General features: G+C 46.1%; 1 protein-coding gene across 1 annotated transcript in view; it reads right to left on the reverse strand.

Moving 5' to 3' along the window:
• The window catches only part of CCDC170 (coiled-coil domain containing 170), a 101,754-nt gene that overhangs the window by 20,566 nt on the left and 63,321 nt on the right, over positions 1-17,867 (reverse strand). Inside the window, 1 exon segment of the mRNA XM_039531940.1 lies at positions 9,234-9,434. Coding sequence (XP_039387874.1) covers positions 9,234-9,434 — 201 coding nt within the window.

Raw genomic sequence — 17,867 nt, forward strand, 5'->3', positions numbered from 1 at the left:
GTGAAAAAGTTTTTCCTAATATCCAACCTAAACCTCCCCCACTGCAACTTGAGATCTTTACTCCTCCTTCTGTCATCTGGTACCATTCAGAACCATCTAGATCCATCCTCTTTGGAACCCCCTTTCAGGTAGTTGAAAGCAGCTATCAAATTCCCCCCTCATTCTTCTCTTCTGCAGACTAAACAATCCCAGTTCCCTCAGCATCTCCTCATAAGTCATGTGCTCCAGACCCCTAATCATTTTTGTTGCCCTCCCCTGGACTCGTTCCAAATTTTCCACATCCTCCTTGTAGTGTGGGGCCCAAAACTGGACACAGTACTCCAGATGAGGACTCACCAATGTTGAATAGAGAAGAATGATCACGTCCCTCAATCTGCTGACAATGCCCCTACTTGTACAGCCAAAAATGCCATTAGCCTTCTTGGCCACACTGTTGGCACACTGACTCACATCCAGCTTCTCATCCACTGTAACCCCTAGGTCCTTTTCTGCAAAACTGCTGCCTAGCCACTCGGTCTCTAGTCTGTAACAGTGCATGGGATTCTTCCATTCTAAGTGCAGGACTCTGCACTTGAAGAGGTCTGCAACATCATCACCCAACGTGCTGGGTCATATGAAGACCTACTGATGACTGTGAAGAAGCACAAGCTGAAGCGGTACAGCCATGTAACATGATCATCTGGCCTATCCAAGATCATCCTCCAAGGGACAGTATAGGGGAAGAGAAGAAGAGGTAGACAGAAGAAGAGATGGATTGACAACATAAAAGAGTGGACAGGAATGGACTTCACAGAGACTCAAACACTTAGGCCTGGTCTACACTAGGCGTTTAAACCGGTTTTAGGAGCGTAAAACCGATTTAACGCCACACCCGTCCACACTAGGAGGCACCTTATATCGATTTTAATGGCTCTTTAAATCGGTTTCTGTACTCCTCCCCGACGAGAGGAGTAGCGCTAATATCGGGATTAACATATCGGAATAGGGTTAGTGTGGCCGCAAATCGACGGTATTGGCCTCCAGGCGGTATCCCACAGTGCACCACTGACCGCTCTGGACAGCATTCTGAACTCGGATGCACTGGCCAGGTAGACAGGAAAAGCCCCGCAAACTTTTGAAATTCATTTCCTGCTTCCCCAGCGTGGAGAGCTCATCAGCACAGGTGACCATGCAGAGCTCATCAGCACAGGTAACAATGCAGTCTCCTGAGAATCGAAAAAGAGCTCTAGCATGGACTGCACGGGAGGTACTGGATCTGATCGCTATATGGGAAGAGGATTCAGTGCTAACAGAACTGCGTTCCAAAAGACGAAATGAAAAAGTATTTGAAAGAATTTCTAAGGCTATGACGGATAAAGGCCACAGCAGGGACTCAGTGCAGTGCAGAGTGAAAGTTAAGGAGCTCAGACAAGCCTACCAGAAAACCAAAGAAGCAAACGGAAGGTCCAGGGCAGGTCGAAAAACATGCCGCTTCTATGCTGAGCTGCATGCAATTTTAGGGGGCTGCGCCACAACTACCCCACCCCTGACCGTGGATTCCGAGGTGGGGGTTGTAATCTCTGCCATGTCTGAGGATTATGCAGACGGGGAAGATGAAGATGAAGAAGAGGAGGACGACCTAGCAGAGAGCACACAGCACTCCGTGAGCCCCAGCAGCCAGGAGCTTTTTCTGACCCTGACGGAATTACCCTCCTCCCAGCCCTCCCAAGCAACTATCCCAGACAATGACGCCATGAAAGGGACCTCTGGTGAGTGTACCTTTGCAAATAGCAAACATTGTTTTTTAAGCAAGCGTTTTTTAATGACTGATTTGCCCTGAGGACTTGGGATGCATTCGCAGACAGTATAGTTACTTAGAAAAGTTTAACATGTCCGGGGATTGAGAGGAAATCCTCCAGGGACATCTCGATGAAGCGCTCCTGTAGGTACTCCAGAAGTCTTTGCAGAAGGTTTCTGGGCAAGGCAGCCTTGTTCCGCCCACCACGGTAGGACACTTTACCACGCCATGCATGTAGCAAGTAATCAGGTATCATAGCATGGCAAAGCATAGCAGCGTATGGTCCCGGTGATTGCTGGCATTCAAGAAGCATCCGTTCTTTATCTCGCTGTGTGATCCTCAGCAAAGTGATATCGTTCAGGATAACCTGGTTAAAAATCAGGAATTTAAGTAAGGGGGATGGCCATTTTCCTACTGGGTTCGTGGACTGCAGCAGCTTAAAAAAAACCTTTCCTGCACGTAGCTGCCGGGAGGGGAGGAGTGAAATGCCGATGATCTTTTTTGTGTTTGGTCACCGGCGATCTTCCCCAAGCTACCAGCCATGCAGTGGGTGGGGGGGTGGGAAGGGTGTTGATTAGCAGGGAGCTAGCGTGGTATTAGCCATGCATTGGGGGGAGGGGTAAATCACTGCAGAAGCCGAAAGACAGTGGCTTACCATGGCCGCATGCAAGTTGAATTCTGATGCCTGGACCTGTGTCTGTGAGATCTGTAACTCCAGAGCTGCAGGCACTCACTATTAAGATGAAAAATGCGACCTTGTAGGGAAATCACATGTGCTATGTAAAGTGAATAGTGCTGTTCACTGTGAAAGAGTATAACCATTGTTCTGTAAAATGTATCTTTTAAAATATTTCTCTCCCTCGTGCAGCTGCAAATATTTCAAGCGTCCCTCCTCTATCCCAAAGGCTAGCACAGATAAGGCGGAGGAAAAAGAAGACGAGAGATGAAATGTTCTCGGATATTATGGAAGTTACACGCAATGAAAGAGCTCATCTGAATGAGTGGAAGGACGTGGTATCAAATTACAGGAAAGATGCCAGTGAACGTGAGGACAGGAGAGACACCCGAGATGAGAGGTGGCGGCAGGAAGACCGGCAGGAAAATCAGAGGTGGCGGCAGGAAGATCAGCGGTGGCGGGATGCAACTCTGGGGCTGCTGCGTGATCAAACTGACATGCTCCGGCGTCTGGTGGAGCTTCAGGAACGGCAGCAGGATCACAGAGTGCCGCTGCAGCCCCTGTATAACCACCCTCAACCTTCACCATGTTCCATATCCTCCTCACCCAGACGTGTAAGAACGCGTGGGGGGAGGCTCCGTGCACCCGCCCACTCCACCCCCGTGGACAGCCCAACCAGAAGGCTGTCGTTAATGTGAAATTTTTTTAACGGCCTTCTCCATCCTTCCTATCCTCCTCCGAAACCACACCCTTACTTCTCTCCCTCTTTTTTATAATGAATTAATAAAGAATTCATGATTTTTAAACGAGAGTGACTTTATTTGCATAAGTAAGCTGTACTCGAAGGGGGAGGGTGAATTGCTTACAGGGAATGAGTCAATCAAGGGGGTTGGGTGTTAATCAACAAACACAGCAGTCACACTGTACCCTGCCCATTGATGAAGCTCGTTTTCAAAGCTTCTCTGATGCGCACCGCTTCCTGGTGTGCTCTTCTAATCTCCCTGGTGTCTGGCTGCGCGTAATAAGCAGCCAGGTGATTTGCCTCAGCCTCCCACCCCGCCATAAAGGTCTCCCCCTTACTCTCACAGAGATTGTGGAGAATACAGCAAGCAGCAATAACATAGGGGACATTGGTTTGGCTGAGGTCTGAGCGAGTCAGTAATGTCCGCCAGCGCGCCTTTAAACGGCCAAATGCACATTCCACCACCATTCTGCACTTGCTCAGCCTGTAATTGAACAGATCCTGACCACTGTCCAGGCTGCCTGTGTATGGCTTCATGAGCCATGGCATCAAGGGGTAGGCTGGGTCCCCCAGGATAACGACAGGCATTTCAACATCCCCAACTGTTATTTTCTGGTCTGGGAAGTAATTCCCTTGCTGCAGCCGTTTAAACAGAGTAGTGCTTCTGAATACGCGAGCGTCATGAACCCTCCCTGGCCATCCCACGTGGATGTTGGTGAAACGTCCCTTGTGATCCACCAGTGCTTGCAGCACCATTGAAAAGTACCCCTTCCGGTTTACGTACTGGGTGCCCTGGCGCTGCGGTGCCAAGATAGGGATATGGGTTCCATCTATCGCCCCCCCACAGTTAGGGAATCCCATTGCAGCAAAGCCATCCACTATGGCCTGCACGTTTCCCAGAGTCACAACCTTTTGTAGCAGCAGCTTAGTGATTGCTTTGGCTACTTGCATCACAGCAGCCCCCACAGTAGATTTTCCAACTCCAAATTGATTCCCGACTGACCGGTAGCTGTCTGGCGTTGCAAGCTTCCACAGGGCTATCGCCACTCGCTTCTCTACTGTGAGGGCTGCTCTCATCTTGGTATTATGGCGTTTCAGGGCAGGGGCAAGCAAGTCACAAAGTTCCATGAAAGTGCCCTTATGCATGCGAAAGTTTCGCAGCCACTGGGAATCGTCCCACACCTGCAACACAATGCGGTCCCACCAGTCAGTGCTTGTTTCCCGGGCCCAAAATTGGCGTTCAATGGATAGAATCTGCCCCATTACCATCAGGATCTGCAACGCTCCGGGGCCCGCGGTTTGAGAGAATTCTGTGTCTACGTCCTCATCACTGTCATCGCCGCGCTGCCGTATCCGCCTCCTCCTCGCCTCGGTTTGAAGGTCCTGGTTCACCATATACTGCACGAGAGTGCACGAGGTGTTTAAAACATCCACGATTGCGGTATTGAGCTGAGCAGGGTCCATGCTTGCTGTGCTATGGCGTCTGCACAGTTCACCAAGCAAAAAAGGCGCGAAACGGTTGTCTGCTGCTTTCAGGGAGGGAGGGGTGAGGCTGTACCCAGAACCACCCGCGACAATGATTTTTGCCCCATCAGGCACTGGGATCTCAACCCGGAAATGACAAGGGGCGGGGGAGGCTGCGGGAACTATGGGATAGCTACGGGATAGCTACCCACAGTGCAACGCTCCAGAAATCGACGCTAGCCTCGGACCATGGACGCACACCACCGATTTAATGTGTTTAGTCTGGCCGCGCGCACTCGATTTTATACAATCTGTTTTGCAAAACCGGTTTATGTAAATTCGGAATAATCCCGTAGTGTAGACGTACCCTTACATACAATTGTCAGGGGTGGAGACAATTGGTTGGTTGCTTATCAGTGATGGTGCCACAATGACCAATGTGGTTATGGGAGTGATGATGATGATGAATCCGACTATTAGGAGGCAAGAGGCACAAGGAATCAGTAATTTTGCTCATGTAAGGAGATTAGCTTCTAGATCTGCCGCTTGGCCCAGCCTCTCTCTCATAGAATATCAGGGTTGGAAGGGACCTCAGGAGGTCATCTAGTCCAACCCCCTGCTCAAAGCAGGACCAATCCCAAACTAAATCATCCCAGCCAGGGCTTTGTCAAGCCTGACCTTAGAAATCTCTAAGGAAGGAGGCTTGTCTTCACATACAGCACGCTGTTGCACTTTAATGAAGACGCTACTACACCAATGGGAGAGCTTCTCCCATTTGTGTAGTTAATCAACCTCCCCAAGAGGCAGTAGCTATGTCGGCAGAAGAAGCTCTCCCATCAGCATCGCACTGTCTACATAGGGGGTTAGGTCGGTATAACTACATCATTCAGGGATGTGGATTTTTCATATCCCTGAGTGACAGTTAGGCTATGGCTACACTTGCACTTCAAAGCGCTGCCGCGGCAGCGCTTTGAAGCGCTAAGTGTAGTCAAAGCGCCAGCGCTGGGAGAGAGCTCTCCCAGCGCTGTCCGTACTCCACCTCCCTGTGGGGAATAACGTACAGCGCTGGGAGCCGCGCTCCCAGCGCTGGGGCTTTGACCACACTGGCGCTTTGCAGCGCCGCAATTTGCAGCGCTGGAGAGGGTGTGTTTTCACACCCTGCTGCAGCGCTGCAAATTTGCAAGTGTAGCCAAGGCCTTATATTGATATAGATCTGTAGTGTAGACCTGGCCCTAGTCACTAGGGCCCTGAAAAAAAAAATAAGGCTCAATGCAAATTACTTTAAAAGAGTATTTTGTTGAACATGTCTGGTGTTAGTAACTTCTCTGTAAGAACTCAGATTGAAAAGAAAAGCATGGTTAGGCGGTGTTAATGGCTGCAACCAAGCAGGTCTTTGATGTATAGACAATCACAAACTTGATTAATGCTGATAGGTGTGCGCAAAGCACCCTTCTTTCAGGCTAAGTGGAAGGAGCAATTAAACTCTGATGTAGTGAGATAGCTGGAGGAAAACAGAAGCCACCACCCAAGGCAACATGCTGCATGTTGAGGCCTGATCAGAAGCTAAGCTCTATGGTTTGAGGGATTTCCTTGGGACAGATTGCAAATACAGTGGCTAGGGGATTGTTTGGCAAGGGTTGTGTGTGTTTGTGCATGTCTGCTTGTTTTAAAAAAAGCCAGTGGACAGTGAGAGAAACAGTGGTGACCCTGAGAGAGAGCAGAGAGAGAGAGTTCCTTGGGCACAGAACTGCCCGGAGGTGTAGTTTAGTGAGCAAGAAAACTGCCTGTTTGTTTCTACTGTGTTCAGGGAAACAGGACATTGTTTACATGTTTGGAAACAAACTAGATTGCACCAGAGAATATACCTGACTCAGTCATTTCTCCTCCTGATGGAAACAACCCTACAATGCCCCTACTATTGGCTAATCACTCTGGCCAAAGGGGGCAATGGTATGCAAACATCTTTGTATAAATATTGGATCCAATCCTAAGCACTGCTAGGAGCTCTTAGCTCCTTGCAGCATTGGGTCCAGTATGTTATCCTGCATGGACTGTCTCTCCAAATTACTGGTCCCTGCTCTTATTGCTGAATACATTTTGTTGGCCCCCTGAAATGTCTACGCAAAGTTAGGCTAATGAATACTTAAGAAATGGAAATCTGAAACCTCAGTCACTTATTCTGACTGCTTAAATTATTTATCCAATACATTGGAAAAATTAACATTGGCCAGGAAAGATAACTTGAAATACTACTATTTGATTTGGCACCATACGAAAGAAATATATGTCGTCTCTTCACAGCTTGCATTAGTTATTAACAACCCAGCAAAAATTAGCTTGCCATAGAGGTACAAGTTGGGGAAGCCTTGCTGGGTGTAGCAGAAGAAGGGTAGCAACATTTTTAAGGGATGATTTTTCAAATAAACCAGGAATCTGGGAACAACTGGAAGATTCTCTGCAGCTTGAGGTCTTCAAACCACAATTTGAGGACTTCAATAACTCAGACATAGGTTAGGGGTTTGTTATAGAAGTGGATGGGTGAGATTGTATGGCCTGCGTTGTGCAGGAGGTCAGACTAGATGATCATAATGGTCCCTTCTGACCTTAAAGTCTATGAGTTTTCTATGCATTCTGGTGAATTTAGTTGTTTTTTTCTATTATTTTCCCTTACCCTTTTCAGAAGGCAATGACATAAAACTCTTTGCAGACAAAGAGCACAAGCCCGTCTGCTGTTACTCATATTTTTGTAAAACAGCAACAGAGGTAAATTAAAAAGATCTTGTTCAGTTTCATGGCTGCCTTTAGCATCCAGGAGGGTGAAACTGTCAAGAATCCTTTCCGATTAATGCTGCTGCTGGTTGGAAAAGCTATGAATGTCAGCAGAGGCAGGAACTGGAGTTATTCACTGAGGATCAGAATCTAAAATATAGAGACTGCTGATGGGTGGCAGAGTAGTGAAGAAAGACCGTTTCCTCACACCACCTCCTTGCAGCAGACATCTGGAGACAAGTAAAAAAATGAAAAGCCTCTTCCCTTATGGGGGTAGTGGGAGGATTAAACAGAAAGCTCCATCTCCCTTCCTGTAGCTAGAGGTGGAGGTTGACATTTACCAAAATTTACTGTATTAGCAAGACACTGATACAAAAGGTGGAGGATCAGTGTCCAGAGACAGCAGTCTGGTAGACAACTCAAAACAGTCAATGGCTTCTCACCAAAGCATTGATCCTGGACGGATAACCTGGATACCTATCTTTGTCTTTCTTCTCTACCTCTCTGGCTAGTTAGTTTAGTCCTTTAGGTATCAGTTAATATTTCAAGCCCTTATTTAAAAATTTTATATGCCCCAAAGCACCAGCATGTGAACTCACAGTTTGAGTACTCACTAAAACAGGGGTTCTCAATCTTTTTCTCTCTGAGGCCCCTCTCGACAGGCTATAAAAACTCCAGGCCCCAGGAGGGGTGCGGGGGCATCAGGGCAGAGGCCTTGGGCATAGGCGTAGTTTGACTTCTATTTGGGGGGGCAGGGGCCAGCAGGGCTCAAGCCACCTCCACATGACGGGGTCCATGGAGGGAGTGCCACCCCCATCCCCTGACTCACCTCAGCAGGCCACTCAGGTTGCAGGGAGAGGGGTACTAGGTGCTATGTGCAGGCAGGGGGTAGCTCAGGGTGCAGGGAGAGGGTGGCTAGGGGCTGTGTGCAGGCAGGGGATAGCTCAGGATGCAGGGAGAGGGTGGCTAGGGGCTGTGTGCAGGCAGGGGATAGCTCAGGATGCAGGGAGAGGGTGGCTAGGGGCTGTGTGCAGGCAGGGGATAGCTCAGGATGCAGGGAGAGGGGTACTAGGTGCTGTGTGCAGGCAGTGGGGTAGCTCAGGATGCAGGGAGAAGAGTATTAGAGGCTGTGTGCTGGGAGGGCTCCTCTGCAGTCCCTATTCCTGGAGGGGTCTGCCAGCCACAGAGCCATGTCTCCTAACCAGCTGCCTCTGTGGGAGCAAAGGGAGCTGGGAGCTGAGGAGCAACTTCAACCTGGGGCACCAGCAGGAGATAAGGCAATGCTGCCACAGCCTGCTCCATGACACCAGCCAGAGCAGCAGCTAGCCCACGCTGCCCAGCTCCGGCTTCCCGCCTCCGACCTGGCCATGGGGCGGGAAGAGGAGATGGGGAGGGGTGTGGAGCTGCCTCCCCGGGACTTTCGTGACCTTTCGCTGCAATTGGGGGTGAGGGGCAATGCCCTTCAAGTCCCCAACTCTGCCTATGGGCTCAGGACTTCTGCCCCACAGGAAGCACCAGAGCTCAGGGTTCCAGGATTCAGCCCTGCACCTCCCAGCTTCAGCCCCCCGGGATGGTGCCAGGGATCAGGGCTTCAGTCCCACACCTCCCAGCTTCAGCCGTGTGGGGGGTGCTGGTTCGGGGATTCAGTCACGGGGCCCCACAGCCCCCTTGAAAGGGCTTGCGGACCCCCAGGGGATCACGGACCTGATCAAGAACCGCTACACTAAAATACAATAAATACACTCAGCTACATCTCTGGCTTGCGAAAAACATTCCCACAAATAGAAATAACATATGTTTGTTACTTTTTGTTTCTCAAGCTTCAAATCATCTCGCATCACATCTCCAGACACCAACTCCCCATCCAGACGCATCAATTGATCCTGGAGTGTCTCAAATTGTTTTTCTGCTTTCCTGGCCTTTTGCAGAGCCTCCTGGTACAATCTGGTCTGATTCTCCAGCTGCTCAGTCAGTTTAGCTATTTGGGCTTCAAGCTGGGACACCATCTGGGAAGCAAGAAAACCGACAAGACAGACTCAGTTAACTTGACATGTACATGTTAGAGGACAAGAAAGACGCATCCCCAAGCTACCAAACAGTGAAAGATTTCCCACTTCTAGATAAATATTTTTTTTAAAGAAAGGAAACAAAATGTGGGATAACTATCAGAAAAAATATTGTATGCAGTATTCTTGTATGCAGTTGGTCCCAGGAAATTAGAGAGACAAGTTGGGTGAAGTAATATCTTTTATTGGACCAACTTCTCTTGGTGAGAGAGACAAGCTTTCAAGCTTACAGAGCTCTTCAGAAAAAACGATAGAAGCTGTTGGGGGAAAAAATGCAGCAGTGAGCCACTGCCCACTGAATCCGAAATGGAGAACAACACGAAGACCCTATTATCTATGCCAGAGGTCAGCAACCTTTCAGAAGTGGTGTGCCGAGTCTTCATTTATTCACTCTAATTTAAGGTTTCGTGTGCCAGTAATACATTTTAATGTTTTTAGAAGCTCTCTCTCTATAAGTCTATAATATATGACTAAACTATTGTTGTATGTAAAGTAAATAAGGTTTTCAAAATGTTTAAGAAATTTCATTTAAAATTAAAGTAAAATGCAGAGCCCCTTGGACTGGTGGCCAGGACCCAGGCAGTGTGAGTGCCCCTGAAAATCAGCTCGTGTGCCGCCTTCGGCACCCGTGCCATAGGTCGCCTACCCCTGATCTATGCCTACACTGCCAATTAATTTGAAGTAGCTAACTCTTTTGTAAATGTTAATCTAGACGCTCCATGATCATTCCAGAACACCCATTCACAACTTACCCTACATTTCATCCTAGGGCATAAAACAAAAACTTTTCTGTCCTGAAATGTGGAGTGTCTAGATTAACATTTACAAAGATGTTTGCTAACTGACTGATTACTAATTAACTCAAATTTCAATTAAAATAGGCCTACAAACTCCGGTCTGCATATACTCTGGAAAAAAGGAACATTTTAGAAAGATTGACTAATACATTTTAACTAAGTGGGTTTTACAAACATGTTACCCCCTAGTGTAGATACTGTAGTGTTAAAAAAAAATTTAAATGTGTTCGCTTGTCCTGATCAACATTAGAGAGCGTAGGGTTCACCAGGAACAATTTATATGTTTTTAAAACATGTCTCCACTCAGTGTTAATGTGCTTTTAAGCACCACTTATTTAAAATGTGTTTGCTAAACACATTTTTTCTAAAGTGGATAAGAATTAAACCTCACAATATAAACCAAAAATCATTTAGCTGTTCTCTATTAACTTTACAACACTTACGTGATTCACTAACCAATAAACTCAATGGAATGGAATTAAAAAATGAATTGTTTAATAACTGGAAATAGCAACAAGATGGCTAATTACAATGCTGCCAAATGTTAAATTACTTGGCTATATTCAAAAGGTTGTTTTTTTTCCCCTCGCATTTGCATTGCATGCTCATTTTTAATTCCACCCTCAGATACTCATCCAATAGTCCCTTCATTTCTAGCATCTGTTGGCCTCATGTTTACAAACTGGCCTGATTCCTGATTTACACACACAAAACTGCCATTAATTTCGGTGACACTTATCAAAACATAAGGGCTGCAGCCCTGGGTTAGTGTTAAATAAAATGGCATAATTGAACCAGGACCAAAAAGGATTTACGGAAATATTATTGATTGCACACTGAGTGGAACGACCCAACAACAACAAAATACAACCCAAAGAGAAAAAAAATCGACAACCAATAAACACATTATTTTCTATTGTATGTCACTAAGGGGCAACTCTAGCCCTCATTAGATCGGAGGAGAAACTGGCGGCAGGGGAGGAAGACTCCTCCATCAGGCTACAGAAGCTCTGCAGCTGATTTACCTGGTTCACCTTTGGCAGAGAACAGAAGAAATGCACGTAGCTTCAGACCAACCCAGCCCCATCCTCTTTTTCTCCTGTACAATGCCATTCAGGAGGCTGCTAGCACACAGCAGGGTTCTGCAACACACACACACACACACACACCCATGCACAATAAAGCTACGCTAATTCTGCAGAACAGAGGTCCTTTGGGGTGGCAGAGTAAGAGGTGTGGATTCAACTGAGGGCTTGTCTATACTGGAAATGCTACAGCGGCACTGCTGTAATGCTTCAGTGTAGACACTACCTACACTGATGGGAAGGGTTCTCTCGGTGGTGTAGGTAATCCACTTCCCTAATTTGAGAGGAAGTAGGTAAGTCAACACAAGCATTCTTCCTTTGACCTCGTACTGTCTACATAGGAGGTTAGCTCGGCTTCGCTACATCACTCATGGGTGTGGATTTTACACACCACTGAGCAATGTGGCTAGGTTGACCTAACTTTTTAGTGTAGCCCAAGCCTCAGTGAGTGAAATATGCATCTCATGATGCTGCCACTCAAATGTTGCCATTTATTTCAATGGGAAAAGCATTAGGGCTTGATTCAAAACCCATTAAATCAATAGACGTTCCCGGGTTTTAAATTAGGTCAGTCCCATAACTGCAAAAGTATATACTATGTCAGAAGATGACAACTCATTTATTCTTAGAGCCTGTCTACACTATGGCTGCTATAGCAGCTCAGCTACGGCACTGCAGCTGTGCCACTATAGTGCCCTGAGTAGATGCTTCCTACGTAGATGGAAGGGGGTTTTCCACGGATGTAGTTAATCCACCTCTCTGAGAGGTGGCAGCTAGGCTGATGAAAGAATTCTTCTCATCCCTGAGCTACACAGCTGGGTCAATCTAATTTTTAAATGTAGACCAGCATTAGAGTCATCAGAAAGAAGGGGCTGATTCTGCAGTCATCACACTGGGGAAAGAACTGTGGAGTTTAATACAGTTGAACCCTGTTATGTCGCCGGCCTAGGGGTTTGCCAAAAAGTGTCGAGATAACCAATGATCGAGATATCATCAGGCGGCAGGCGAAGTGGGGACCGGGTATGCGGGGCCGGGCGGGCGGGACCGGGAAGCGGGCCGGGCAGGCGGGCGGCGGCGAGGACCGCGGCGGGGCCGGGCGGACGGGCGGGCAGCGAAGCGGGGACGCGGGGAGCCGGGCGGCTGGGGACGCGGGGACGCGGGGAGCCGGGCGGCGGGGGACGCGGTGGGTCGGGGACGCGGGGAGCCGGGCGGCCGGGGACGCGGGTCCGGGGCAGGAGTCGGGCGGCCGGGGACGCGGGGCCGGGGCAGGAGTCGGGCGGCCGGGGAGGGATGCGGCAGGAGCCGGGCAGGGCCGCCGCCGGAGTTAGTAGTTTACCGCTAAGTGGCAAATTCGGCGCTCTTCTGTGCTCGAGATATTAGGGTTCGGCGAGATTAAAGAATCGACATAACCAATGAGAAACCGATAAGACAAAGAGGGAGTTTGGCGGTTCCACTTCTAAAACGTCGACTTAATACGATTGGCAAGTTAACCGAGGTCGAGATAAATGGGTTCGACTGTAGTACTTTTGCCTGTAATGTGACTATAGATGTGATCCAGATTAGGAAAAAATATCTGAACCCTGACGACACGTAGGGCGCTCAAGACCTGATCTAGTAGCTTTAAAATGATTGCGATTTTAAATTTTAACTGCTGTAGAACAATAATTAATAGCAACATCTCTTTCCCACAACAGACTTTATATTAAAGGGCACTTGTCATTTTTTGTCTTAAAAAAAGGCATACCTCTGGGCTTTCTACAGATTAAATTATGCTTGTCAACAGATGCAAATTACTGTCAGGCATTCTCCCATTTCACTGGGTTAAATACCCAATTGCAGAAAGGTTTGTAGCAATTTTTAGCCACACATTTATTATCTATTATAAGCTGACTGGAATGCTGAAAAGTCATCCAGGTAATAGGATAGGCTAATGTGTAGGCAGTTAAAGCTCTAAAAATGGCCTTTCTTCTGTCACGTCATTGAAGGCATTTAATCCCTTCACTGACAATCTGGGTGCAAAGTATATACACACCATCTTCAACTTCTTGATTCTAATCCTAGAAAGGGACTAGATGGTACAGAGTTCCAGTGAGACCCTGCCCAGGCTAAAAGGTCAGCACAGGCATAAAGCTTTGTAGGACTGGGGCCTTTCATTAAGATTTGAAAAACAACTGCACTTACTCATGAATGTAGAAAGTGTAAGCAAAGCTAGACTAAAAACAACCTACACGCTCTTGGGAATGATTCCTTTCAGGGCATGCTCAAGTCCTTTCTCACATAGTTATTTCAAGGTCTGACCTTCATAAAGAAACTCTCCTGAGAGAAGCAGTCCATACTTCTTTATTAGAGTGCTTCACTTTAGGACAAGGCAGACAGAATAACTCCTCGTTCCCCATACCTGTGACACACAGTTGCAAATTAATAAAGTTTCCTCAGCATGCACGTTTGATATTTTTTTTGTATCTTTGTATTTACTGAGTTCAGTGGTAATTGATATGTAGCTAAAAATCCTCCCCATGTTTTTTTTTTAATTTAGAAAATGATAAAAAAGTAACAAAAATACAGGGACAGAAGGCAAAGAAAGGAGAAGGGAAGATTTGCTTTTCTCTCCCCTTTATTATTTTAAGGATGAAATAAAAATACTATGGAGGCACAGGTTAGCTCCATAGTTAAGGCTAACGTGAGTTTTGCATTTAAAGCAGCAGTGCCCAGTCGTGGCACCCAAACCACCTTAATCCTGCCCTGTAGTGACACCAAAGGTATGTCTACACTGAGACATGACATGTGGGGTGGTCAAACACCCCTCCTCCTGAACCTTTAAATTGTGCCGCACTATCAATATTTACATGTTGCCTCTTTAAAAAGGCGTAGTCTTAACTCAGATTAGCTAACCCTGTTGGAGGTATTTGGGTTGAAACAGCACAGCAACACAGCTTTTAACTTGGCTCAGCAGCTCAAGTTCAACCCTGAGCTGCCCTGGAGGCTTCAACTCGAGCAACTAACCCAGATAAAAAGCCAACTTGCTGTGTCTTCACTGTTATTTGAACCCAAGTTAGCAAATGTAGGTTAGCTAATCCAAGTTAAAACACATCTTTTCATGCAGTGTGTAATCTAGGTGGGGGGATTAAAAAAAAAAATCTAATGTGTCTTTAAAAAACAGTTTAATCGAACATGTAACTTCAACAACTATTATGCATTAATTACAATTGTCTAGTTACTGCATGATGTTACTACTGGGCAGAGTTAAGTTTGATTAAGGAAAAGAACATCTCCATACCTTCATGTTTGGATTTCTTAAATTCAACTTTAACTCTGAATTTCCTGGGTTTATACCACTTACTTTGGGGATAATTATGGCCCTATAATGGTTTTACCCTAAACATCTCATATATACTTCCAAAATTAACTTCATTTGAACACAGATTTTGTGTTGGAAAATATATACACACATGCGTGTGATACTACAGTTCTTACCTTTAAAACATCTTAAATGAATTTGCCTTGTGTGGTATCTTTGAAAAACCAATATACTGCAATGGAAAAATCATTCTCTTTTGCCATAGCTATCAAAACAAAGCAACTGTTAAGCAACCTTAGTGCTTGAAAACTACTCTTCCTTTAAAAAAGCCCTCCAGTAACCTTTACCTGCAGCTTTGGACTGTCTAACCGTGGGTCACTTTTTCAGTGTGTAGAGCCATAGTTTTCCACCATGAACCTCAAATAGCACTGCATGCATACCCCTCAGGCCGTTTTGTTCTCCCAATACCCAAACTGGCCAAGCCTGCCTCCTTGCAGCAATGTTTATGGGAAGGGGAGAGCCATTTCTTTAATTCCTTGACTTTGTACTTGGGCTGTCTCATCCTTAAGATTCCGGTTTTCAATGTCAGAGTTAGTTGCTCTTCTAGGTAGCCACAAGTGATTGTCCCAAACTAACAGTATCCAAGACCCAGTTCAGGTTACTTTGAATTTAAGTTGATTTTATTGTCACATCAGCAAATGGAAAGATCATAAAATAAAACGTATGCGGAAATAAACTCTTTGAATCAGACACTACAGAAAGCAATGCTTAGTGAGAACAAAGCTCAGAGTACTGAAATATTATCTATACGGCACAGCAGAAAAAGTCCTTGCTCTCCCTCAGCCTACAGCTGTTCATTTCAGCCATCTAGAAGAAAGCTCACTCACGTGTTCAGCAAGGTAGGGGTGGATGGGAGAGAGAGAGACCTTCATTTTATAGCCTTCTGTTAAGGTCATTATAATGTACCATTTCCTCACTTCCCCTGAACAGTAATTAACTTAACTTGTTTTCCACTAAAATGAAATGCATTCCTTTTCAGATGCCAGCTTATGCTAAATAAACAATGCCACTTTATGTTTCCCAATACATACAAACATTTAAGCAATACTGGGTCTGATTCTGATTGCACTTAAACTGGTATAAAACAGATGTACTGTAAAGTCCAAGTCACCTGAGTTGTGTGGGTACAAACAAGATCAGAGGCAGACTCAGTATCTTTAAGTACCCACACCTCCACTGTCATATAGGGTTTTTTTGCTCAACTTGCTAACAATCCAAACACAAGGCATGTTTTGGGAAAGTTCCTATCTGGTCAGGGAGGCAAAGTCACACAGCAGAAATAAGATTAATTAAGATAAGAGACACCAGATACATTTTGACATCAGAAAGATTCAGATTTAATTCAAAACTATAAATCAGTCTTTGTAACAATATTAAAGGGAAAAAAAAACTTACCCTTAAGGTTCAATTAAAACTGAACTCTCAAATCCTCAAAAGAAATTCCACAAATTGATCTTTTAAGAACAAGTCAGGGAAGCAAATTCATTATGGCATGTGAACTAGCCATGCGGCCATAAAAGGAGAGTGCCTAAATAGAGCATAGAGAAACTTCTACACCACTGTCCAGTCAGGGATCTGTGAATTTGGTCTGCAGCTTCCTGTGGATCCCTGGTCTACAACTACATGGACAATGCAAACACTGCTCTCTGCATCGTTTGTGAGGCTTCATAGCACACACAGGACCCAGGTCATGGATTTCTGAAGGAAAGTTTTCCTTCTTCTCTATGGAATCTTTTCCATCAAAGGGATCGAGCCTCACATAACATCCTCTTTCAGTAGAAAATTATTTAATCTTTTGTTAGATTTGAAGTTACTCCCATTAGATGCACAATCTGATTATACAAGCAAGTCAGTAAAAGCAAGCATTTGCACATGAACCGCTCTGTTACAACCATCAGCTGTTCAAACCAGAAAGCACAATACATATTTTACTGGTATGGGTGTGGTTAAATGGATGCTAGCAAGATTAAATATAAAGACAAGATTTTTTAAAATCGGAGCCCACATTAAGGCTCCTAGATCTAAATAAATGGCCTAATAAGAGGCCAAATGTTTAGAGGTATGAGCACTCAACAGTTCCTATTAAATTCTGGCCTGATTTTCAATGGGAGTTGCTGAGTGCTCAGCACTTCTGAAGAGCAAGAACCTTTACCTTAAGGTGCCCATTTCTGAACACAGAATCCTAGAAATGTAGGGCTGGAAAGGGCCTCAAGAAGTCATCAAGTCCAGACCTCTGCACTGAGGCAGAACCTAGTAAACCTAGACCATCCCTGACAGGGGTTTGTCCAACTAGTTCTTTAAAATCTCCATTCATGGGCATTAAGCCTATTCCAGAGTGTGATGGGACACCCCCTCATTCTGGTACAGAGAAGACTAACAAACTCTTCCTGGCCTCTTCAGCGCTAACAAGGCACACTTGCAAGGTTTGTTCAGCCTGGAGGGAGAAGAGCTTAAAAGAAGAAAAACTTACAGCAGAAAGGGGCAGTGAATAGGAAGAAGGCTGCTCTGTCCCAGAGACTGCTGGTAACAGAGGTGGTCCAGCTGAGGAGGAGACAGCCACCTCATGCACTGCTCATGAAGCTGGCCTGACTGGCAGCAAAGCAGTACGCCCCAGAACAAGAGGCAAAAGGTAAACCCCACAAAGGGGCAGTAGACTGACAGACTAGGCCCATAGGGCTAAATCCCAAGAGACTGCCTGAGAGACTGGCCATCTTTTCAGCCAGATCCTCTTCTCTTGCAAGGGGAGGAGAGGAGGCTAAGGCAATCCTTTGCCGGTGTGCGTTTGCCTCAGAGAGCTCCCCCAGGTGCTGCCAACTTGGGGAAGAGAGAGAGAGAGAAAGTAAATGACAGAGTGGGACCTGGCAGGGGGGGGAAATTCAGGGAGCCCCTGCACCCCACACAGACCTTAACAACCCTCACAGTTAGAAAGTTTTTCTTAATATCTAGCCTAACTCCCCCTTGCTGCAGATTAAGCTCATTACTTCTTGGCCTACCTTCAGTGGACATGGAGAACAATTGAGCACAATTCTCTTTACAACAGCCCTTCGTATGTTTGAAGGCTTATTAGGTCCCCCCTTCAGTCTTTTCTCACTGATTAAACCATGCCCAATTTTTAACCCTTCCTCATAGGTCA

The sequence above is a fragment of the Mauremys reevesii genome, linkage group 3 (assembly GCF_016161935.1).
Source record: "Mauremys reevesii isolate NIE-2019 linkage group 3, ASM1616193v1, whole genome shotgun sequence".
Taxonomy (NCBI): Eukaryota; Metazoa; Chordata; order Testudines; family Geoemydidae; genus Mauremys; species Mauremys reevesii.